Genomic DNA, 23,471 nt, shown 5'->3' with positions numbered 1-23,471 from the left:
TAACCTCGGCTTCTTCCGCTTCCACACACCAATTTGCAATTTAAACGTTCGGAGTGCGGATGCAATACCCGTTACTGTAATGATCTGCATTGTTTAGGACATCAAGTGTCGAATCTAGCCATGACCAAGGCGGAAGGTGCTGCAAGCGGAAGAATTGTGTAGTTCATTATTCCGACCTATGAATGTCAACAACTAGGAGGAGAAGAGTTTATTGCGTCACACTACACAGATGCATGGATCTCCAAGATGTAAAATGGTAGTGATTCGGATACGCTAGCCTTTCAAGTCGAAACGTGCCTTCGAAAAGTAACGGAAATGAGTTCAGTGCCTTCTCGTATACGGCATGATCGGCGGTGCAACACCCCCCGCTTATGCTGAGCACTAACTGGACCTATTCACCAGCACAACCCCTCTTTCCTGACACCACCACGCATCGACGGGCTTATGTATGTTCTCGGACAGGATGGAAGTGGGTTTGGACCGGCCTTCTTTACTCGAAACAAGACCGTGGCTAAGCTTGTGTGCTGCCATCTATTTACATAAGAAGTTACCGATGGCGCCACTATGGCCCCAACCCTCAGCTCTGGTACCTTTGGGGTTTCGTCACCATGCGCGCTCCTACTCTTACTGAGATAGTCCTCGTGCTCGCGAGCGGCCTTTGCGTCAACGCCGATTTGACCACAACCATCAACCCCAAATCAAACTGGGGAATCTGGGAAGGATGGGGAACGTCGCTGGCTTGGTGGGCTCAGCAATTCGGCGACCGAGACGATCTGGCAGATGTATTCTTCACACTCAAGGATACCAAATTTGGCAGTGTTACACTACCAGGCCTTGGCTTTAACCACGCTCGCTATAACGCCGGTGCATGCAGTTGGAACACTATCGGTACAGACAAGATGGTGGTGTCCCCCAACATCAAAAGATCGAGGCAAATGGAAGGATTCTGGGTGGATTGGACGAGCTCTGACCCAAATTCTGCCAGTTGGAACTGGTGAGACAACACTACATAGTTTTCTGACCTGTTTCGCTAAGTTTGGTTGTCGAAATCTAGGACCGTAGATGTCAATCAACGAAAGGCTCTCCAAAAGGCTATTGAGAGGGGAGTGGAAAAGACCGAACTCTTCAGCAATAGCCCAATGTGGTGGATGACAAGCAACCACAACCCATCTGGAGCCAGTGACGGATCCGAAAATATCCAATCGTGGAACCTGGAGCAGCATGCCGTGTACATGGCAACAGTTGCTCAAGTCTTCAAGTCTAAATGGGGCATTGAATTCGAGACTGTTGATCCATTCAATGAGCCTACTGCCAACTGGTGGAAGGCCGATGGTACGCAGGAGGGGTGCCACATTAACGTAGCCACCCAGGCTACGATTATCGGGCATCTTGACAAGCACCTCAAGAGCCGCTCGTTGGCGACTGTGATTGCGGCGTCAGACGAGTCTTACTATGACCAGGCCCGCGACAACCTCAAGAACATAGGAAGCAGCGCGATTTCCAAGATTGCACGTGTCAACGTACACGGCTACCAGAATGGAAACGGTGATCGTGTAGCTGTCCACGACCTGGCCGCAAAGGCCGGCAAGCCAGTCTACAACAGCGAGTACGGTGATGGTGACGCAACCGGACAGCAAATGGCAAGCAACATGCTACTCGATTTCCGCTGGCTCAAGCCCGTAGCTTGGGAGTACTGGCAAGTCCTCGACCAAGGTGGCTGGGGTCTGATTAACGCCGATAACGACGCCAAGACGGTGGGAGGACCAACGCAAAAGTACTTCGTCCTCGCCCAATTTGCCCGCCATATTCGCCCAGGCATGCAGATTCTCGATGGCGGTAGTGACTATACCGTCGCCGCATACGACGCCAGCAAATCCACCCTAGTTATTGTAGCGGTCAACTGGGGCAATGCGCAGTACCTCAACTTCGATCTGTCAAGCTTCTCGCAACGTCCAGCGAACGGTGCGGCAGTGACTCGCTGGGCTACCCAGATCGGTACTGGTGAACAGTATGGAAAGCACAGCGACACTGTGATTAACGGAACCAAGTTCTGGTCTTACTTTGCAAAGAATGCCATCCAGACGTTCGAGATTACGGGCATTAAGCTGTAAAGTGTAGCATACTTAATGCGCTATGAAACAAAATCAAAACTGTTTGTTTCCCAGAACTTGGTGTATTTGATCATCTTGCTGCTATATCGAAATCTAACTGGCATGATATGCGAGGGTGCCTCATCCAATTCTTTGCTTTCTCCTTATCCATATTTCGTCACCGTCAGCACCAGCTCTTTGTTGAACTTCCCAAACTTGAAGCTTATAACTGCCACGATCGGATCGTCCCGTATGTAAATCAAATGACCAGTCATGTTTAGGACATTGAATTCCTGAACTGAGTACCACTCCAAAATCTTCTATATCAAAGGGCGCGCCGTTGGAAAGAGGGTATGAAGAATGCGGGCATTCCTGCGGATATTGTGGTCAATACACAGGCTAGGTTACAGCTTGTCCTTTCTTTTGCCACCTACGTGGTTCACGGCAATAAATTTTCCCTTGTACTGGAACACCATGACCTGATCTTTTGCATTGCCACCCAGATCGGAATCTTTCCAATCATCAATTGAGATCTCTGTCGCTTTGGAGCTGTCATCTTGAGGCACGTGAAATACCCGACAGCCAGGTACAAATTTTCCACCGCACGGCCGTTGCTCGCTGACTCGCACGGAGTCATCGAGATTGGGATAAGATGACGCTAAACCAGCGAGAAACCAAGCATTCTGCGCTCTGGATGGGCGGACGAACGGGTTGGCGAGGAATGACATTGCCACTGGCAGCAAGGGTCCGGGACCGAGTGGTGATGGAAGTGGAGGCGCCCTGCAACACGTGGAAGAGACGAGGGTTGAATGCTTCAATCCCTGTCTAGGCTAGATGGTAGCAACGTTAAAAGGGCCACCCACATCGCGCATCACAATACACCATCTGCAATTGTGAAAGGGAGATGCGCTTTGACACGTGGGACGTGGCAATGGACTCTGAGTAAGTATGTAGATATGTTAGTTAAACGAGGGGGGGGGGCTGTAGTATTGGAGTTGCAGAGTAGATACTTCTTGATGTCATCAATCAGTACGTAAGATTCTTTCTTCTTGCTGCGTATATCGCGATCACATTCTTTGTCGGCCTCACCACCATACATCCTTCTATGATGTACTTACTGTGTAAGCAAAGAAGAATACTATACAACTCACCACTTCAACACAAGAACCAGCCTCGCACTCGTTACCAGGATCTACAGATGCAGCTAGTTGAAGTCGATCATTCTTCTGCCGGAGCTTCCGCGACCGCGTATCTCGGCAGAACATCTTCGCACCACCTCTTTTGCAGGTCGCGCAACAGACCAAGATCGACCAATTTCTGGTAACTAGCTAACTCTAAACGACACCATGGCCTGCAGACGCACGATATGGTGGCAGAGCTCCAGGACCGCGCACGAGTGATGGTAACACAGAAAGGAGACCTGATGTGCGCTAGAGCGATGTGACGACGCGCACTAGCCATATGCTGACCGAGTCGTGAAAGTATAAAGAGAAGAAAAAAACGTGTCCATACCTACACACATGCGTATGTATGTGGGCTTGAATCCAAGAATTCAGCGACATGGTATTCATCTGGTGCTGTGTCAAAACGGCATTGTACGAAAAGACTTCTACCGAGTTTGCACCAAACTCGCATAGAGAATCGGTAACCAAAGTAATTAGCCCTGCCAACCAATTACATGCCCATGCCGGTCTAGGGCAAAGCATACTACGTGGTAGGGTCGCGTCATCCGGGCCCTCATTACCACATCGGGCTTCTAGTGCCATCTCCTATCTCGTGTCGAGTTTTTGATTGTGGGGCGTCCTTGCCGATCACCCATTGTGTTGACAGCTCTTTTGCAGCTTTGGCACTTCTCATTTTTACTCTACTATCATTCTTGTGTACTTACATTGGCTTGATCCTGCGCCGCCCGCTGCGCTATCGTCATAGACTTGTACTTGTGGCTGCAGGTCGTCTTGTCGCCTTTCTCATTCTATCCTTTTTATTTGTTTGCTACTTGATTTCTTAATTTAATAAGACCTTTACTCGTGCGATACGAGCATCATGCCGTCGTGGTCGCCTGAAACACGGCTGGAATGGATCTTTTCCGCAGCTGCAGCGGCTCAAGGAGTCGTCAATTCAACCATTCAGATGTATGCTTCAACGTCTTATACAGTAGACAGGCCTGCTCCATCAACATCTTTGATTTTTCTTACTAATCCGCATGCTAGTGTTATCCTAGTCGTCTATTTGCAATGGGTCAATAAACCGATATACGAGGTACTACACCCTAACTGGTCGATCGAGCATCACTGATGGTTGTCCAGGTCCCATTATCCTATGTCATATCGTTGATCCTTTCCATCAACACCCTTGGCTGTTTCTATCAATTGATCTTGACACTAGACGCATACCGCATTAAAAACCACATTCAGATCTTTATGCTGTGTGTCGCTAATGTGTGTCTTTCAGCCGCGACTATACTGCAATATGGAGAGATACGCACTGCGTCGGCAAGAGCCGTTGTTGGTTTCAACGGAATGAACCTTCCTTTTGTGAAGAGGGACTGGGAATTCTGGAGGCGTGTGTCGCCCGGTTTGATTGTCTGCGCCGTGGTTAGCTGTACCTGCAGCACCGTCATGTGTCTTGTCGCCATGAAGCTCTATCGTGAATTCGCATGGGCTTTGTATCAAGACGTCAGTCCAGACATGGCCATACAATGGAAGTACATGTGCTATCAAGTTCGTATCCGTATCTTCATATCAGCGCAATCGTTCCCTTGCTGACCGTTTTCCAGATCTACCTAGGATTTCTCAAGTACACACCGTATTTCGTCTTTGCCTTTATATTGATCTACGACTTGATCAACGTGCACTATGTTGAGCCAGAATTCTCTTTGACCATGGCTATCATCCCTGTCACGCTCCTCCATTTGGCTTTGGCTGTATATTTTGTTCGACATGAAATTCGCATCGGCATGATCTTGGTCTTGGTAAGCCTATTTCCTTCAGTATCATTATCAATGTCCGACTAACTCTGCCAAGCTCTTCCATGCCGCTAATATCGCCTACGTTATCAGCCGATTGTTGGTCTTGTATGGTCATGGGCTACTCTCCAAGACGATGATGAAGGATGAGATGGTTTTCTATATCTGCATAGGTGGTGCACTCTCTTTGTTCTCGCTAGTTGCTGGGAGTGTCTGCATGTTTAACTTCAGGAAAGGACTGAAGCCTATTTTACTTGGGCAAATAAAACGACGACCTCAGGCGCATGAGCTTGAAGACGACTACTACATCCAACGGCTCAACTACAACATTGTACCGGCACCAGATCGGGATTCACAACGGTTCTTAGTAGATTGAGTCATAGGAGTGTTTTCTGTTCAAGCCAAGAAACGTTGGAACGTCAACCAAAAGTAAAATCAAGTACACCACTGTCATTTAGAAATATTTTGTGTTGGAGAATACAAAATGTGTATGGATGTCACAAACCATACAGTAGCATAGACTGAGACGATGCAAATCTTATGTATAATAGTCAAAAATCTTGGCATGAACTCTTGAGCTTATAATCAATACATGATCTCCATCGAAAGTTATACGAGGCACACGTCATACATGTCGCACTCTTCGCCGCCTAGTAGGTAGCCCACTTGCTAAACCAATTGAGAATATACGGTGCAGCGTCCCATTTGGTCGACCCGCCGCTCATTGAGTCGAACGGCTCGCCCTGCTCAACCCTGCTGGGCCAGCCATGACCATAACCCTTGATCTCCCTGTGCAGCACCAGATCCTTATGGCCATTGCATTTCCACTTGAGATCTGTTACGGTCTCATTCTCAGCAACTTCGGTCACGTATCTGCTTTCACAGTTGTCGCGCTTAACCCACGTGTCGACCCATTCACGGACGGGGATAAAGGGCGGAGTGTTATTGCCGTTGTACGGAACAATTTTGTCACTGAGACCGTGCAGGTTCAGGTATGGAAGTGCTCGGCCCTGCAGGTCTGGGTTACAGCCTGCTTGGTAGAGCGGCTCCGTCATGGCGGTATCTGGGTAGAATGCGCCGCCGACAGTGGAAACAGCAGCAAAGTGCTTGTTAAGTTTTGCGTCACACATGAGAAGCGCAACCATGCTTCCTCCATTAGATACGCCAGTGGCGTAGATGCGCCTTTCATCCACGCAAAAAGTACCTGTTAGGTTTTTACGGATCTCATCGACGAAGATGCGGTCGTCAATAACCGAAGAGTTGGGCGCAGCAACATCGCCTAGCCATTGTACCTGCATTACTTTGTCAGTCAAATTAAGATATCGGTCCGGGAAAGGCGAGCTTACACCTGGGACTTGGACATTCATGCCGGCAGGGTACACGACGATGGAATCCTTGTTGAAGTTTGGGTCTGATAGCTGGCTGATCTTCTCCATATTCCGTGCGGGCTGCAATTGGCCATGGAAAGCGAAGATCAGCGGTGCCGGCTTGTTATTCGAGGGAGCATAATTGGTAGGTAAATGCAAAATGTATTCCCTTTCCGTTATTTTGCCAATGACAGACTTGGATGAAATAGTCACATTGGTGGTTGAAGTACCAGGCTTGAAGTTGATCGGTAACGAACTACCACAGCCGGGACTTGCGAGGGCAAAGGGTGCAAGTCCTGCGAGGACACCTAGGGCGAGGGTAAGAGGAGCCATTATTGCGATCGTAGAGGGTAGGGAGGCCGATTGCCGTACAGATCACCTCAAGTCGAGGAACACGCGCCATTTATACCGAGTAACGGGAAAAAATGCAATGACTGTGGATGGATGTCCTCCTTCCGTCGCGCACGATCGTCTCAACGGTCCCGGCTCGGCCCAGTTGTCAGCCGTAGATTGCAACGGGGCAACTTCTTTCGGCCCTTTGCTTAGTGCTGAGATGCGCTTTAACGCTCAGGATAGTAAGTAAACAGTCGGTGAACAGCATTTGAATAGGGACCACAGGTGTGTCGAATCAGCCACATGTCCTAACATTGATATTCAGTTCCCATTTTCAGTGAACTTGGTTGAATTACGAGGGCATGTTATAGGCCTCATTCAAGATTTTCATTGTCGAAGGTAGATGTCAGTGTAAGAAACGTCAGCGTTGTCAGAAGGTAAGTCATGATCAAACTAGCAGCATCCCTACATCAAACCTTGCGTACTGGTCTTTTATTCAGCCACATGCGTATAGTTTGAATCCTACACTAACTATGGCGGCATATCAAGAAACGGACGTTTAGCACTTGGCATTTAGCATTTAGCGATTGACGGTTGACAGTTGAAGATCAAAAATTGACGGCCAACAATGCACGATCGATTACAAGCACACGCCCGTAATGCGATTACTGAAATTCAATTCATCCAATGTGACTTATTGATGAACAAACAAGTTTATAGTTTCTGTTCAAAGCATTTGCAATTCCAACACTATGAGGACAACCGCATAACACCAAATTTCTAACAGTGACATGCTTGGGTGCTATTTATAGTATTGGTGGGAAAACACTCGCGCATGAAACGCTCCGCTTAGCGCTACCGGAAACCCGGATATACGTCTAGCAAACTTTAACAATATGTTCCCTTTACACTAGACCGCAAATGATATTTTGTTAGCAGAAACCGTGAACGTATGCATAGCAAAGCATCACGACAAAACTCCAAACAGCACAACGCACAAGGCATGTCGGCAGCATCGCTTGGGTTAACATAAAAGTAACATCCTTACACACGACAAGACAAACACAGCATCTGAAGATGAAGATGAAGAAAACTATGAATGAATTATTACCAGGTAACCTGCCATGGTAACGCCATTGCCCTGCTACCAAGCATCCAATCTCATCCATCCATCATCAAAATACGCCCAATACTCCACCTCTCCCGCATCTACCTCGTTCGCAACTACAGTGGAATTTATCAGATGATAAAGCGGTCGCGCTGGTCGCGGTGGCGGCGGTAGTGGTGGTGGTGATGTTGATGATGACGGTGGTGGCTGCAGTAGTAGCGGCGGCGGCGGCGACGTCGACGGCGGCGGGCCTGAAATCTCAAAAACCCCATTCCGCATGCTAATCTCCTCACTCGAGCGCTGCCAATGCTTAAAGCTATGAAACCCAAATTCGTCAATGTCACGGTTGACGTCGGTTTTGCCATTCGTCTCTTTAGGCGAAAAGAGAATTCCCTTCACCATGCTCGTGGGCGTGGCCGGTACTCGCATCATGATTGTGGATGGTGGTGCCGCCAGAGACAACCCGTGTGTGAGTCGTCGTCTTGCCCATGCGGCCACCGCTTGCATTGCTGTGGGCGTGGTACATACTGCTGGCATTCTCCTCGAAGCGTTCCATCTCGCGGCACTTTTCTTCGTATTTGGCAATGTACTCGTCGCGCTCGCGGTCGGCGGCGTGGCGGGCCTGAATGGCGCGCTCCTTTTGCTCACGGGCCTCGCTCAATAATGTGCGCAAAGATGTGATTTCGAATTCAAATTCTGCAGAAGAGTCCTCGTAGGATGTGACTGTCTCGGTGATCTCTTCATACTTGTGCTTCCAGGCATTGAGGTCGGAGTGTGCGCGATCGCGATCGTACTTGAGGTTGGTAACCTCGGTTTGGAAGAGGGTTAGCTGTTCCTGGAGACTGGCAATCTCAGTCGTAAGATGTCCTTGCTTGATGCGAGAGTCTTCGCCCTCGCGGTATAAGACTCGATTGCGTTCAGTCAGGGTAAGGATCTCGGACTTGATCTCAGCAGTGGCGAGCTCAGACCGGCGAAGAGACTCTTCCAGGATATTGATACGGCGGCGACCATCTTCGACCTTGCGATGTTCATCGTGGACATCTTGCTTGAGCTGCTCGCGTTCAATGACGATAAGGCGGTGCTCCTCACGGGAGCGATCAATGACACTCGAGAGTTCGGCGCGCTCCAGCTCGATCTCTCGGAGCTTCTCTTTAACAGAGACAACTTCACGTTTGACGTGTTCATGCTTGAGCAGGTACTCATTGGCACGAGCATCAGCTTCCTCCCACCCAGCAACCTTGACCTTAAGGTCGCGACGCAAGTTCTCGATGGTGAAGGAAAAGTCGTCACGCTCTGCCTCGACAGACCGAAGGGTTTCCTTGAGCTTATGGAGCTCTCGCTGAACACGGTCGTGGTTCTCAGTGAGTTCAGTGAATTCGCGAGTTGCCTCCTCGACCCTGAACTTGGCACGCTTCAGTTCCTCGTTCAAGCGGTCCTTGTCATGAAGGTGTTCGTCCCGCTCAAGCTCGAACAACTTGATACGCTCATTGATCGTGATTAGTTCCTTGCGGGTCAGGTCGAACTTGGAGATGGTTTCTGAGTGCTTGCTTTTAAGCTCGGTGTGCTCACGAACAAGTGCGCGGATTTCATTGTGATGCTTCTCCGAGTCATGACGGGCAACGTCGCGCTCACTCTCGCAGACCTTGAGTCTTGCATATGTAGCTTCCAGCTCGGAACGAGTCCTCTCGTGTTCGCCGACCGTAAGTGCAACAGAGGCTTGGAGCTCGTGAAGCTCATGGCGGGTCAGCTCCAGTGCACGGTCGCGATCCGCAAGTTTCTTTTTATGTTCCGAAACTTGTGCGACGACAGCTGTGAGCTCAAGGATAAGCTTCTCGACCTGTCTCTTCCTCTCTCCATGCTCATGGCCGTGTTGTGAGTGTTCGGCTTCCTTGCGCTGGATCTCCTCGGTCACTTCCTCAACCGTGACCATAAGCTCGTCTCTCTCGCGTAACAGAGTATCACGCTCTGAGAGAATGCGTGCCCATGACTCTTTGAGTGAAGCAGCCTCACGAGAGGCATTTGCAATGAGATCCATCAGAGCGAAGACCTTTCCGTCCGCCTGAGTGGTAAGCTCGCTAGACATCTTGCTACGATGTGACTGGAGAAAGCTACTGGTACGACGAGAGGAGCTATTAAGCTGGCGGTTTGATCGACGTGTGGTTAGCGTTCCAATATGGCCGTTGGCTTGGGATGCAAAGGAGAAGGATCGGTTGCCGGTAGGGGACGAGGGCTCCGACATGATATCTCGGCCAAGCCCGCTGGCCTTGAGCTTCATGACAGTGAGCTTCTCAGGCGTCATGTCGTTTTCGACTGCGAACATGTCGGTCATGGTGGCTATGAAATGCAATAAAAGATGAAATGGAAAAAAGTGGTTGAAGTTTAGGCAGTGGTAAACACGAGCAGCTGGCGATACTTATGCTATCTGTGGCGGGAGTCAAGGGGCGATGAATTAGCTGATTCGATAACTTTGGAGTGGCACATTGACACTTCCTACGGGAATAGCAAGCCTATCATCTGACACATGGGCTGCTCGAGGTTGACTGCAAGCAAAGAGCAACACGCATAGGTGACGCAATAAGCCCAGTGCATTTCGCGAAATAGAGCTGCCATCCCAGCTGAAGTTCGAATTGCCTTTCTTTTTCGAGGAAAGCACATGCAGCAGCTCGCAATGGCGCATCTAATGGAGGACTTGTCTAGCAAGATTGTCGGCGACTTGAGAAGTGGGGTAAGCCACGACGGTGATTTCAGCTCGTCATAAACAGCCAAAGACGACACTATGTCGGTGTTTTGAGGAGGGCGAGCGATTGCATGCAGAGTAAGCGGGCTGGGGTGACGCTTAGTAGGTCGGGCTGTTGAGATAGTGATGCCAAGTGCGGGTAGATCAATGGGGAGTGGACACGGCGATGCTGCACCCCGCTGATCAAATGCGGGCGAACCGGAAGAAGCCTACCACTGACCGAGCACCGCCAAGTGGTGGCTTGCTTTTTCCAGTTTCAATTGGCTTCTCGTGCTTTTCATGAGGCCTAAACGGGAACGAGCAGATGCAAGCGGATATGCCGTCAGCCCAGTTTGAGCAGACCGGGATCAACCCGCACCACTTCGGTGGAGCAACGCCAAAGCGACCAGTCAAAGACACGACGTCAGCTTGTAAAGTTACGCCCACGATCGCTCATATTACCCGGCAAATGGGCGTGCTTGTGAGAGTACTCTAAGTAGAGTAGGAGACGGTTGGGTTGCGGGTGACACCGCCTCGGGCCATGGGAGCCGATGTCACTGTTGGACGACACCAGTGTGCAACCGCCTTGGCAAGTGTGGGAGCAATAAAAGCGATGGGATGGGGTGGGGAGACGGTGGTATTTTGCGCTGGCAGCCAACTCATCTTCGAGGCAGAAGCAATGGACGGAGTGAAACTGTAATTTGCCTATTTCCCGCCCCTCACATGCTCCTAGTGAGACAAGGGTTTGGATAAAAGAAAACATTCAAATGCTTTTTCGCTGCAGTTGGCGTCAGGAACAAGGGGAAGCTTGTGTGGGTTCTATTGGCCGCAAGAGGTGCATTGTCTCAATGTGGTGCACGTGTTGAACTTTGTAACAATTCATGGTACGCACAAAGAAAATCTGAGCATGTGATTTGGGGTATGCTTGCCACGCGCATGGACTAGGAAGAAAGTAAGAGAATCGGTCGCAGTATCAGTGCCCGATTGCAAGGCTGCTTTCCTACACCTACGGAAAGAGGCGCGTTGTACATACATGCATGTAGATCGAGTGCTAGGTGGCAAGAGGCTAAATCCACCATCTAGCCAAGGTGGAAAGACATCACTGGGCTTTCCATGGGCTGATTTTGTTGACACTCTGTGGATCACAGTAATTGTCCGTCTTCAGCACCATTTGCATACCCCTCATCTGGTATATCAATTTCCTGTTGGGGAATAAGGATGCCATCTTCGTCCTCGTGGTTGGGTGGATCATCAAGGTCGCCATTTACCTCGGACTGCAAGTCTTGCTCTTGTTCCCTGCTCTGGTCTGAGATGGGTTCATCTTGCCCCAAGTCATCCGTCACGCCATCCGAGTACTGGTCGCCTAAACTGTTTTGTTGATGGCCGGATTCGGAGTCAGCACCTGCGTCTAGTGCAGCGTCTTCTGGACCCTGGTCCTCAGTGTCCACGTTCTCTTCATCGACGTTGTCCTCCACATTGTCCTCGACGTCAGCCTCAACCTCCATATCATGTGCCTGGTTTGCCTCCTCTTCTTGTACCTGCTTCTCAGACGTGGCGTCCGCATCAGCCTGCATGAGGTCATGCAAGAGCTGGTCGACTTGGACAATGTATTTGTCGGGGATCTGGCGTACAGTGTGACCACGCATCTTGCGGGGCGCCAAAGGTTTGGTAGGCTTTGTAGGCTTTGCGACTGGCACCTCAGCAGGTTTGCGACCTCTGGGCGCCTTCTTCTTCGCAAGAGCAGTAGCAGCAGAGGCTTGTGCTGCATTCTTGGGTGGTCGTCCTCGCCTGGCTGGCTGTGGGGCAGGCTCTCCTTTGGACACCTTGCTGGCTGGTGGAAGACGGGTACGCAACTTGGTAGTAGTTGTGATAGTGGTCGACTTGGACTGAGCGGCCTGGCATTTTCCTACACGAGCAGTGCCCGCGACACGCTTCAGGTTCAGGCCATCTACTTTGGGAGGACGACCACGTTTTCGCGGAGTTGGTTCTGCCATGTCGGCGACGGTTTCTACTTCGTCCTCGGTGCCTTTTTCTTTGGCCTTGTTGGGCGTCGCGGCCAGGGCAGCCGACTTGGACGCGTTTGGCTTGCGACCCCGACCGCGTTTTGTCGGCTCGGACGCGTCTGGGAGCACGGTGACATCTTCAGCCGTCACTTTGGACGGTCTACCGCGTTTCTTTGGAGGCTCGGCTGTAATTGGGGTTGATTCAACAGCGCCTGTCTGAGATTTGGCTGGGCGGCCTCTCTTCTTTGCAGGCGTCGCGACAGGAGTTTCCACTGCTGCTACCGCACTCTTGTCGCGCGCGTTCTTACTCTTAGGTGGCATGTTGGATGGTTTTGGCAGCGCTGATGATGCGCGTAGAGCAATTGAGGTTGGTAAAATGCAAATATAACTCTCGCAACTTAATCGCGCAATATAATTGGGGTGTTGATGTAAGGGATTGATTGTGGTAGGACAAAGGTGAAGTAGAGCACTCATCCATCTCTCCTACTAGCGTGCCTATTTGGGGACGCGCACTATAACTCTATTCACAACGCGACTGTGGCTTTGCTCTCTTGCCTGGACCATTCACAATTCCTCTTTGGATTGTTTTGGGTCAATCTAATCCATTGAATCCTTAATACCAAGACCATTTTGGACTATTCTGTCTTTCTCTGTCGACATCCAGGTCGAAAAGGAAAGCATCTACTATACGTCATATCGCCTCGAGTCTCCATATAGGGTCAATGTAGCGTAATCAATGCAGCAGGCAATCTCTGGATTTACTTTGGAAAAGTAGGCAATTCACTGGGACTGCAGGCGTGAATCCGCCCGATAAGTCTCTCTAAGCACGTGATAACTGTTACTCCCAAACTCCAACGTTGAGCCGCAACATCATCCCATCTGACATCCCATCCCTATCGGCAATATTCCACAACTTAAGTGAGTTCTGATGGCACTCCCACGCACCCGTCTCAAGCATCGAGCCAGATGAACCCGGAAGAGCACATAAACCCCGTGTTACAATCTGGCCATGATGCTCTCACTCTGGATACTCCGCTCAACTAGGACCATCGCGTGCGCTAGAAGTCCACATGTTCGGCCATTTAGTGGCTCCCAGTGGGAACTACTCTACCCCGGCACCCAGAAACACTCTTCGCTAACCTCACAACAGTCAAGCCACTTGATGTGCGTCTAAGCGAGCAAATTTGCGACACATCCCCGCTCTGCAGTCCCTGTCGCGAACAAAATCAACTCGCTCGGCGACTTCCAATTTCATGATAAAGACGTATGTTGAAAATGTCGTCATCAAATCACAACACTAGCATCGGTGGTTTAGTGGTAAAATTAGCCGTTGCCATCTCTCCCAGAGAACAGTTTCGGCTAGCCCCGGGTTCGGTAAGTCTCACATCCAGCACAGCATTCGAAGCTTGTGTCTAACATTCAATCAGATTCCCGGCCGATGCAATCATCACTCCCTTCTTTTTTATCTTTTTTTTTTATTTTTCTAGCTTTGACTGGTTCACAACGTGGGTGCGAATTGCTACTGTAGGTGTTTCATTGATTTCTTTTTATTTAAGCAGAGTTCCAGACTTAACACCCAGTTCACTCTGTTCACTGGGCTTTGACATCCTCTTATTATATCGCTTAAGCAAATGCGATATCCATGCTAAACCAATCAAGGATCAGCAGGGTGTTTTGTTCATAGTCTTAAGCTTTGTCTACTTTCATAGTCCCATCTACTGGACAATGTGTTACAGCCCTCTGTGCCTTGTTCTTTGCGGCTTTTCAAATGATCCTTTTCTCGAAAGCAAACATCGTATCAACCTCTCACCTCAAATCCGCTTCAGTAACACTTTCCACAGCCCGAGGATGCCGACTAATCTCCACGATCCTAAATCCAGCCTCGCACAGCAACCGCTCCCAATGCTCCTCCGTCCTCTCCATTCCACTCGTACAATTCATCAACTGCAAATCCAACGTCGTCATCAGACTCGTCGCCCCTTTCTTCGGAAGCATAACCTCATAGATCAAAAGCTTCGAGTACCCCGGCTTGAATGCAGCCTTGGCCTGCGAAAACATGCGCACACAGTCGGCGTCGGGCCAGTCATGCGGCACTGCATGGAAAAAGTATGCGCGGGCGTGGAGTTGGGGTTGCGGGGTGAAGAAGTCGTAGGCTTGCTTTACGATACGCGGGTCGAGATGCTCAATAGGCATAGCGACGACTTCAGGAGTATCTTGCACGATAAGCACGTCGGCGGGGAGATCGCCATGTCGTTCCAGAAGGTGTGATGTGTCGAGGCCGTGGGCACCGCCAATGTCAACAAATAAAGGCTTTCCCGACGATATATCGGCTCCGTGTATGATCTTGCGGGTATCGTATACGTCAGTCCATGACATCTTATGGTTTTGCAATGCTGTCATGAGGCCCATGAAACTGCTACCTTTGCCCTCTGGATCTGCCGCGCAGAGAGCGAAGAAATCTGTGCCGTTAGTCATGTCGCGATAGTTGTCGAGAGCCTGCAAGTCAATGGGCTCACGGTAGTTGTATTTTTTGAAGGAACCGGGGAAGATTGATTCCGGTGGGAATTGTGTGATCGGTGCTGAATGCGTCAGTAGGGAGGCTATTGATGAATCAAACATCGCTGTCAAGGCTCGGACATACCCGCATTGAGTGATCTGGTCAGTATGTGATTCCGTATCTCCAAGGGACAGTGAGTAAGGCGTTGGTTTCCAGGCATCAACATCCGTTTCTTCGAGCACATAGAGGGCAGCAAGATGCCTAAAAAATCTCCCTGCGTGTTTGCATTTCAGTATTTTGACCTACCTTATTTATCACTACTTATGCTCAGAAGTATAGACTTACGCAACAAGTTTGGCTCAATATGTTTGTTGGCCCACTTCAACAATTGCCCCAGGTCAACAGCCGCACCTGGCTTCTTCTTATCCGCCTTGGTCCATTTTTCCCAAATACCAAGATCAAGAGCAACCTGAATACCAGCGATAAGCACAGGTTTCTCTAGCGAAAGCCTCCAACCCTGCTCAAACGGCGTCTCGAGACGATTTAGCAAGCGTCGAGCAGCTTCTTTGGCTTCATACCGCTCTGCATCGTTGGCAAAGTGTGTGAGTTGAATAGAGTCCAAAGACTCTATGATATCCCTGGAATATTTTGGTACTCGCATGACGGAAAATATTCAACGTATAGATTTGATTCAGATGTGGTATGAAAATGGTAAGACAGAGTGATGGAAGTCGGCCATGATCCTCTGCACGAACCGCGCGGACGTATCAGTTGCTTGGGTTCAAAACATGCATGACTATCCGGGGCCCGCAGTTATCAGATAACCTAGTCATATCTAGTGTAAGATGTGTCGCTGGCAGAAGTCAATCCCTGGCAGCTGTGGAGAATTTGCAAGGGAAACATTCCTTAGCGTACGCGTATCTGGGCTGATGCATGACTCATTTAGCAGGGCCGCTTCTACAATACGTCTTGCAGATTTCGATACTTTGGAACCTTCCTTTCCCTGTCTCCGAATATTACGGTGAAGGGCAGCATTCGTAACCTGTCATGATGGCCCTAGCATTGCTTCCTGCTGTGACAACATCCATTTCAGACTATGGTCAAAATTTAGTTGTGATAGTGACAGGTACAAAGGCTAATTTGAGGGCAACTCGTGGTCATAGCCAGAGCAAGCAAGTGTATTTGAAAGACTGAAATCTGACATTCATCACTGTCGTCTTCAGCAATACTCTCGTCTTATCGTTCTAAGAGATACTTCAATTCATTCGCATAGGCCTTCCTTTTTTATTTTTCCCATGCGGAGAGTAGCGCAACTGCGAAGGGGATGAAACAGGCGATTCATCCGTGACCGAGTCAAAGGTACTCGCCCTACTACTCGTTTCGGTTTCCGTCATCGCCATTCCAATATTGGTCTTCTTTCTGGTACTGCTGAGTTCAGTAGAAGTCTGACTTGATGAGGATTCGCATGAGGACTCTTCCAGTTTCCAAGTCTTGGATCTGAAGAGACCATGAATAACTGGTGCGTTGACAGCGAAAATTGACACAACCTTGAAAAATACGTTAGTGGTTTTTGTAGACGAGCGCATGGAATCACTAGACTTACAGCCTCGCGTTGTGCCCATACTGAGGCAAGGGCCACTTGAACAGAAGTTCCGATTGAAAGGACACAGCGGGCAGTAGCCATACCCATGACGAAAAGATCCAGCGAAAGAAGAAATATTATTTTGATTTTACTACAATGGCAGATTAGTATAAGTGATTTTCACTACGGGCATGTTGCAACTGACCGCCAAACGCCAATCTTTGTATCTTTGAGCATCCACACAGGCACTACGAGCAGCATCGCGTCAACCCTATTGTTCTGTCAGTATTATTGAGTATCACGGTGTAACCGAATCCTACAAGACGTTTCCCACTGCGATAACAATGTTGATGACAACGCCGGCTGAGCATTCCTTGCCCGGATCAGGCAGAACTTGCCAGTTCTTTTCCAAAGGCAAACAGTGTGTAGTCTGTGTGACGACTGCCGATATGAAAGCGGCAACTGACAAACCCCCGACAACCTGCACGTATCGATACAAAAATCTGTCTTTCCTGATGAATAGGGTAAGTGGTGGTCACCTTTCACGGATTAGTACACTTACGTGAAATGTAGAAATAAAATAATTAGACAACCTTTGAGACTCCATACAAGGAAGATCAAAAAGTAAAAGGACGCAAACATGACCTTTGCACCTTCTCGCATCGACTTTCGCATTGCCGGTGGGAGAGATTCGCGCTGTTCCTGTGTCATCGCTATAGGAGCCTCATTTACACCTAAGCAATGTTGGTTCGTGATGTTGGCGTGAAGCTCCTGATGAGTATGTTAAACTTACTAAGGAATTCTACCATTGCATATATCAATGTGAAGAAAACCCAAGACGAGAATGCAAAGAAATCGTCCCAGTAGAAGCCTCGCCATCCCTGCGTTTTCCATCGTGCGAAGAATCGCAAGCCAATGATTGCACTACCCATAGCATATTCAACCCGACACTCGACGAGTATCGCATTAGGGTCTGACATGTTCGGGACGCGCTAAGAAGAGCAAAAATAGCGAACTGGGTGAGTTAGAGCGGTCTCATCTGCTCTTCGATTCTATGCAACGCCTCGTTTTGAATGTGCCTAGACGAATTCGGTGTGCCAACACTCAACGCTCCATTTGCTCAATGGGGACAAAAATAGCGGACGAAATCTTGGCAGAGGATTGTATATCGGGGATTGGGTGCACTGCTGGAGGGGAATGGATATCAGTTAAGGTTCCTGCCTATAGCCCGGCTGTAGCTGCGATAGACCCTTTGTCAACAAAAAGGGCGGTGACAGGGAGGGCTGCGACCTGCCCTTCTAATTAATGCTAAGAGTCCGCGACGTGTGTACATATAAATCAACGGGTAGACACTTGAAAGAAATCCACGCGAGCTCCGCTTATTCGATGAACGACTCGTTGTGGCGTGAGTGATAAAGAGGGATTGTGGAGCAGGAAGTACAGTAGAAGGGAAAGAATGTCGTGACAGGTTTTGTGGCGTCGCAACATGTGGGCACGGACATGGCCGAACCGCTGCGTTGGTCTTCGCCTGCAGCTTTGCAACATACGCCTATATGTACACGTATGTACTTGTGTATGCACAGGAGCGAAATCGATGTACAATGTACACGCATTGACATTACTAGGTCTGAGACTAGCATTACTGATGCTTAACCAGGTTTCAGCAGCTTTTCTAATGAATTGAACATCTAACTGGAAAGAAACTAAAATACATGTGTATGTACAGTGACTGTACTCTCCGCGGAGGCGGCTCAAATTCTTAGCAAGGATCTGAAATTGCCGCTACCGTTGCTCAATGGGGTATGCTTCTTGCATATATTGTCGAACTAAAAGCCCGCTCTTCCGGGTGTAGCCCCTCGAGTCAGGTGTTCCAGCGTTGTGGGGAGAGTAAAATCCCCGACTGCTATCGGCTTTTCAAGAAAGCGATCGTCGCGAAGGATCCAGTGTGTGTTTCGACACTGCACCCTGGCTCTTGTAGCGGCAGTTGATACCCAACAAGCAAAGTGTCGGAAATTATAATGCCCTATTGTTGGGGGCAGGAGCTTGACCGAAGCCCAGGATTGCTGCATGACCTCGGAGACATACTGATTCGTCTTAGTTGACATCACCTACAGATAACACGAACATCCTACTGCCTGTCCACGCCATATGATCCGACTCGAAAACACACGCTTTCAAGCTCGCACTTGAGCTCCACGTGTATCGCCCAACCCTTTGCATCGCCTAGCCGCCTCAGGTTGTTCAAGATAGTAACGTACTCGCGAGAGTCTGCAGGAGTGTCCAAGCCAACTTCCAACACCAATCTGTTCAGCTTCAAGTGCAGATACTGTGTCTCAAGCGCCAACGCATGGCACGACGACATGAGTCCGAAGCCGATGTCATGAAGCGGGAAACGCATTTCCGATACGTTGTAGGTGAGTGACGAGGTAGGCGAAGTCAGAGCGTAAGAGTAGATGAGATTGCGGATTTCTCCCGGAAGACGAAGCAGGAACGGGATTTCCGTGGACGATGTGATAGATGGTGTAGAAGCGGCGCTGGATTCGACGGAACCGAGGAGCTTGATATGATGCTTTTTGGCCTTTGGTCGAGATTTGCCTATCTTTGTGGAGTTCTGGAAAGAGGGCCCGCGTCGGTGAGAGGAGTCGCAAGCGCCTTGAGGGCATGACGCTTCATCAGAAATATATCGCTGTGTTGATGGAAGAGACCGAAGAGACTGAAGAGACATATTTGCTATGACTGATGTACTGCGGGTGTTACTTGATACGGCTGATGCACTGGGGTGCTTGATGATGGTGGTGGGGCTGGGGGGTGAGAGGACTCAATAAGTATTCACTGGTGTAGAGGAAAGCCAAGGTTCACTTGAGGCAGACGTTTCCCATCATCTTAGAAATAGGGAAACATGTATTGTATTAAGCATTGTTGATATTGGACGGTGAATGGTGAGGGTATCTCGCTACCAAGTAGTATTGGGCCACATTCACAGTTGCTATTGTCACGCCTGCAAACTCCGAAGTCAGCAAAACCACAGTATGGTACTCAAAGCGATGCTCACTAATATCTGGAATGCCCTGCTCTTGTGACGCGCGCTATGCATATTGTAGCCGCACGCGGAGAGGTAAAAGTCCAACCCAAATCACAAAAAAAAGCATGTCACAAAACCACCGTACTCTTCTGTCCCGGCAGCATATTCTCCTCGAATTCAATTTTTTTGATGTGCTGCCCCGGGACAACAATCAGTCCAACAAAACGGCTGTTCCAGGCCACAGATGCAGATTGGTTACCCGACTCTTCAACAGCCTTGCGGATAGCCTCTGCCGAAGGAGCACGGTACTCATGTGCCAGCGCGAGAATGATGTTGCGATCCTGATGGATGTTAAAAGCCGCTGTGATACACAGGCATAGCCAATATCAGCTACCCCACCTTATCCGTGCATTTCATCTGACCCCCAAAGACGCGGCCGTCACTCGCGTGTATGCGTAGGTTCTTTCCAATGAACTGGCTCAGCCAAAAGGTGGCTTGCTCGTTGTCCATCTCGGGCGTCTTTTTGGCTCGTGAGGAGAACCAGCTGTAGCGGTTTCTCCTCTTTGCCGCCAACATGGTCGCTCTCTGGGAAAAGAGGGGGCCCAATGTGGCTGTGTAGATCGCCTGAGGCTGGAGGGAGTGGCTTGAGGCGGATGGAGAGTGGGAACACATCGGCGAGGACTCTTGGCGTCTTGGCGTGTTTGACGCGTTTGCCGATGATTTTTGGAACTGTGATGAGCGCATGCGACGGCCGCAGTTCTCGCCCACGACAAGATGCAGTCAATACGGCGGAGCTGCCAATTGGCACTCCAGAACCCGCGATATGCCTGTATATACGCCAATGGCTCTAGGAGGGCCTTCTCACAGAGTTCGGCCCACTCAAGAGGTCCGTATCCTCTTCCTCCTCAACCAGCACTGTTCGCCCAGAGATTGACTTGATGCAGGCGCTCTCCCAAACTTCCTCCCGCCCTCTTCTCCTGAGCTTTCCACACTCCTCTCGACTTTCAATTCAAAAGTTCTGCTCCCATATCATCTGACAAAAGAGCAACAAAAACTCGTTTACTCGGAAGAGTCCCGACCCAAACTCGAAGCCGAGCCTGTGGAAATTACCCTGGGAGATGTCACTCTTCCTCTAGAGCACCTGGACCGTAACAAGCTACCCGATCGCTGGCAGACACTCCGTAGAGTGGTGGAGAAGAGCGAAACACAGGAAGACTGGGAAAATGTACTTCGATGCCTCGAGGGATTCGTGGAAGCGGGAATCAGGGCCAAGGCCCAATGGCAGGAAATGATCATCAGGAAACTGGCTCTCGCCGATATGCACCACCTGATATTGAAGGCGCTGCAGAGGCCAAAGGCAACAGAGATCCGTCTGAGCAACCGGGGTGTGCTGACGCAAGTCTTGAGAGGTGTGCACAGTAGGGCTGCAATAGTCGACTGGGACCAGGAAGAGACGACAAAAGCACTCAAGATGGCAAAGCAGGTTGTGGAGCTAATGGAACATAAGGATCATTGCGGCAATAAACCTGCGACTATGACAGAGAAGGATGGCGACTGGAGGGGGCACCCTGTCGTCATTGCGCTACCCACTGAACTGGCTGCTGTCGTTGCTGAAAAGTACCGTGGGGATAAAGAGGAAGTCAAAAGGCTAGCAACCCGCTTGGTTGCTGCAATCAAACAGACTGATTTCGTTGTAAGTCTTCCTCTTCTGCTGACTGTCTAAACATTTCCTAATCAATATTTCTTCACAGACATCGCTCAATGGTCTCTTGGAAAATTCGTCCAAAAGCTCTGCCGACTTCTCGGATGTCAAATCGCACCTCGAATTCGTCACCAAACATTGCCATGATTTGTTCGAACTTGTCATTGTTTGGAATGCGCTCAAGACGTCTCGCAAGGTACTCGGGGGTGACATGCCCATGGCGAATGATGCGCAGCAATTCGAGACAAAGGTTGATCAAGTCTTGAAGCAATCATTAGATAAGCTCGACACTCTTGCATCATGCAATGGAACAGTGCTAAAGACACAGTACCTAGACATGGTAAAGGAGGCGGTTCAGGAGTGCAGTTAGGGTGTGAGACTGTAAAATGTAGTATCATATTGTAAAAATAAAAAAAATCAGGGCTACCATGTGAATATTCAAGTACGATATATATCCACGCAGTGGAAAGAGAGCTGACGTCGGCCGATCATCAATTGGCGAAACTCTTAAACTGGTTTCAGAAAGTGAAGCTTTCATCTACATCCAAACCTTCGCACTCCTCAATTCAATGCAATGAGAAAGAAGAAATGGATAATTCTTGGTTTTTTGAGCGATGACATCGTGACCAATTCTACCACAACAACACAACCCCCAATCTAAGACGTAAAATCCCACCTTCTGCCCCTCGACCTAACCACCCTCTTATCCCCCTTATACTTGAACACCCTTATCTTGCGCCTCCCCTTTTCCATACTCTTCCGCAACCCAGCCCTAACTCCCCTCCTATCCACAAAAAACTCGTCGTCAGGCCCAACCTCCACCGCACGCTCCAGCCGCTCCAACTCGTCAATCTGGCCAAAGATCGGGTGCCTGGGCAGCATGAACACATCTTCGATTAGCAGCCCGACGAATTCGTTCCAGGTATCTAGCACCATGGGCCGCGCGTTCATGCGTGCATGTGCATGTAGTCGCAAAGCGTCGCCGTAGAGACCGAGCAGCTTGTCGAGCACGGTAGTGTTTGAAGAGAGTATGCAGCGGAGCTGTGTCTGAAGGTGCTGATGGTTTCGGGGTCCGTGGAGGTCTAGGCGCAGGGTGGGTAGCTGGCACTGGATTTCGTGCAGGACGAGCGAGCAGAAGCAACGGTTGGGGAAGGCATCGGCGTAGTCGGACAGGAGGATGGCGTTGATGAGCGTGGGATGGAGGATCTTTTCCAGGTCTGTGAGAGGCGGCATGATGTACGGAGCGGGGTGTCTGCCGACATGTTTGGGAGAAAGATCAGGGGGACCCGTGGCATGCGCGGATTCATCCTCAATTGTACTTTTGAGCTTGATTGTGGTGGGTAGGAGAATTCTATGGCGGGTGTAATCGAGCGGTTGGCTTTTGCGTCTTCTAAGAGCGAGTCGAAGTGGAGTTGGTGAAGGAGTTTTGGAATCTGGGGATGAATTCAACTGTATACGAGCAAAATCCCGTATAATGATATCAGAGGGAAGCCATGTTGACCGCGAAGGAAGATCACCTGCTGCTCCTTTTGCATCGCATTCGGAAAAAGCTCGTAGCCTTTTGGGTAGCGATTGAAAGGGATCAATTTTAGAATGATCGAAAAGTGTTTGCGGAGATGGGCGCCCCAAAGCATCATTGATGACAGAAGATGTCGGCCGAGTCTCAGAGACAGCATGCACCGCGCCAATAGCAGGTACATCACACGACGTCTCTAGGGAATGCCGCATTGAGGCATCCGCTTTGGGATCGATAGTGCGAGAGTCGTGTATATCTTTGTCATCCCATAACATCTCCAACGATTGCAGCAACCCAAGCTGCGCCTTTGTATCCATAATAACAACGGAAGATGATGATAGTGGAATAATGGTATTCTATGCTAAGATAACGGTAGCAGATTAGCACTGGATGTAAGTTTCCGGCTGACAGACATCCAAAAAGAGAAGAGTGATTGGCTTGCGATAGAAACGAGATTGGCGATAGACATGGGACAAGAAATATGGAGCTTGAAGCCATCGGGGTGCTGCGCTGCGTGTCCTCATTCTGTCCATTGATTTGTCGCTGCCTCATTTGCATCCACGGTTCTCT

General features: G+C 49.6%; 12 protein-coding genes across 12 annotated transcripts; 3 read left to right on the top strand and 9 right to left on the bottom strand.

Moving 5' to 3' along the window:
- Positions 1–608: 608 nt before the first annotated feature.
- COCMIDRAFT_91316 (glycoside hydrolase family 30 protein) lies at positions 609–2,111 on the top strand (the record flags this gene model as incomplete). The annotated part of the gene is made up of 2 exons (XM_007688332.1): positions 609–994; positions 1,055–2,111. 2 exons carry the CDS (start codon positions 609–611, stop codon positions 2,109–2,111), a joined length of 1,443 nt encoding a protein of 480 aa, XP_007686522.1.
- Positions 2,112–2,231: 120 nt separating this feature from the next.
- On the bottom strand, positions 2,232–2,818 carry COCMIDRAFT_91238 (uncharacterized protein; the record flags this gene model as incomplete). The annotated part of the gene is made up of 2 exons (XM_007688331.1): positions 2,232–2,462; positions 2,525–2,818. 2 exons carry the CDS (start codon positions 2,816–2,818, stop codon positions 2,232–2,234), a joined length of 525 nt encoding a protein of 174 aa, XP_007686521.1.
- Positions 2,819–4,133: 1,315 nt separating this feature from the next.
- COCMIDRAFT_35456 (uncharacterized protein) lies at positions 4,134–5,431 on the top strand (the record flags this gene model as incomplete). The annotated part of the gene is made up of 5 exons (XM_007688293.1): positions 4,134–4,222; positions 4,301–4,349; positions 4,397–4,810; positions 4,867–5,061; positions 5,114–5,431. The coding sequence occupies 5 exons, from the start codon at positions 4,134–4,136 to the stop codon at positions 5,429–5,431; spliced, it is 1,065 nt and encodes a 354-aa protein (XP_007686483.1).
- A 274-nt stretch (positions 5,432–5,705) lies between these two features.
- On the bottom strand, positions 5,706–6,755 carry COCMIDRAFT_91282 (carbohydrate esterase family 1 protein; the record flags this gene model as incomplete). Its single annotated transcript, XM_007688330.1, has 2 exons — positions 5,706–6,347; positions 6,402–6,755. 2 exons carry the CDS (start codon positions 6,753–6,755, stop codon positions 5,706–5,708), a joined length of 996 nt encoding a protein of 331 aa, XP_007686520.1.
- A 1,481-nt stretch (positions 6,756–8,236) lies between these two features.
- Positions 8,237–10,192, bottom strand: COCMIDRAFT_35454 (uncharacterized protein; the record flags this gene model as incomplete). The annotated part of the gene is made up of 2 exons (XM_007688292.1): positions 8,237–9,992; positions 10,101–10,192. The coding sequence occupies 2 exons, from the start codon at positions 10,190–10,192 to the stop codon at positions 8,237–8,239; spliced, it is 1,848 nt and encodes a 615-aa protein (XP_007686482.1).
- Positions 10,193–11,721: 1,529 nt separating this feature from the next.
- On the bottom strand, positions 11,722–12,903 carry COCMIDRAFT_91405 (uncharacterized protein; the record flags this gene model as incomplete). The annotated part of the gene is made up of 1 exon (XM_007688329.1): positions 11,722–12,903. One exon carries the CDS (start codon positions 12,901–12,903, stop codon positions 11,722–11,724), a length of 1,182 nt encoding a protein of 393 aa, XP_007686519.1.
- A 1,485-nt stretch (positions 12,904–14,388) lies between these two features.
- Positions 14,389–15,740, bottom strand: COCMIDRAFT_25071 (uncharacterized protein; the record flags this gene model as incomplete). The annotated part of the gene is made up of 2 exons (XM_007688281.1): positions 14,389–15,353; positions 15,425–15,740. 2 exons carry the CDS (start codon positions 15,738–15,740, stop codon positions 14,389–14,391), a joined length of 1,281 nt encoding a protein of 426 aa, XP_007686471.1.
- A 595-nt stretch (positions 15,741–16,335) lies between these two features.
- On the bottom strand, positions 16,336–17,641 carry COCMIDRAFT_91396 (uncharacterized protein; the record flags this gene model as incomplete). Its single annotated transcript, XM_007688328.1, has 6 exons — positions 16,336–16,626; positions 16,683–16,812; positions 16,867–16,932; positions 16,982–17,173; positions 17,224–17,395; positions 17,455–17,641. The coding sequence occupies 6 exons, from the start codon at positions 17,639–17,641 to the stop codon at positions 16,336–16,338; spliced, it is 1,038 nt and encodes a 345-aa protein (XP_007686518.1).
- Positions 17,642–18,954: 1,313 nt separating this feature from the next.
- On the bottom strand, positions 18,955–19,254 carry COCMIDRAFT_45383 (uncharacterized protein; the record flags this gene model as incomplete). Its single annotated transcript, XM_007688296.1, has 1 exon — positions 18,955–19,254. A coding segment is annotated over one exon (300 nt), but the record flags the coding sequence as incomplete, so codon positions are not given.
- Positions 19,255–19,811: 557 nt separating this feature from the next.
- COCMIDRAFT_91281 (uncharacterized protein) lies at positions 19,812–20,193 on the bottom strand (the record flags this gene model as incomplete). Its single annotated transcript, XM_007688327.1, has 2 exons — positions 19,812–20,024; positions 20,083–20,193. The coding sequence occupies 2 exons, from the start codon at positions 20,191–20,193 to the stop codon at positions 19,812–19,814; spliced, it is 324 nt and encodes a 107-aa protein (XP_007686517.1).
- A 264-nt stretch (positions 20,194–20,457) lies between these two features.
- COCMIDRAFT_35449 (uncharacterized protein) lies at positions 20,458–21,755 on the top strand (the record flags this gene model as incomplete). The annotated part of the gene is made up of 3 exons (XM_007688291.1): positions 20,458–20,569; positions 20,628–21,376; positions 21,435–21,755. The coding sequence occupies 3 exons, from the start codon at positions 20,458–20,460 to the stop codon at positions 21,753–21,755; spliced, it is 1,182 nt and encodes a 393-aa protein (XP_007686481.1).
- Positions 21,756–22,042: 287 nt separating this feature from the next.
- Positions 22,043–23,257, bottom strand: COCMIDRAFT_91338 (uncharacterized protein; the record flags this gene model as incomplete). The annotated part of the gene is made up of 1 exon (XM_007688326.1): positions 22,043–23,257. A coding segment is annotated over one exon (1,215 nt), but the record flags the coding sequence as incomplete, so codon positions are not given.
- Between the last annotated feature and the right edge of the window lie 214 nt (positions 23,258–23,471).

This window comes from Bipolaris oryzae (assembly GCF_000523455.1).
Source record: "Bipolaris oryzae ATCC 44560 unplaced genomic scaffold scaffold_40, whole genome shotgun sequence".
In the NCBI taxonomy this organism is placed as follows: Eukaryota; Fungi; Ascomycota; class Dothideomycetes; order Pleosporales; family Pleosporaceae; genus Bipolaris; species Bipolaris oryzae.
This window is presented reverse-complemented; position numbering and strand designations above follow the sequence as displayed.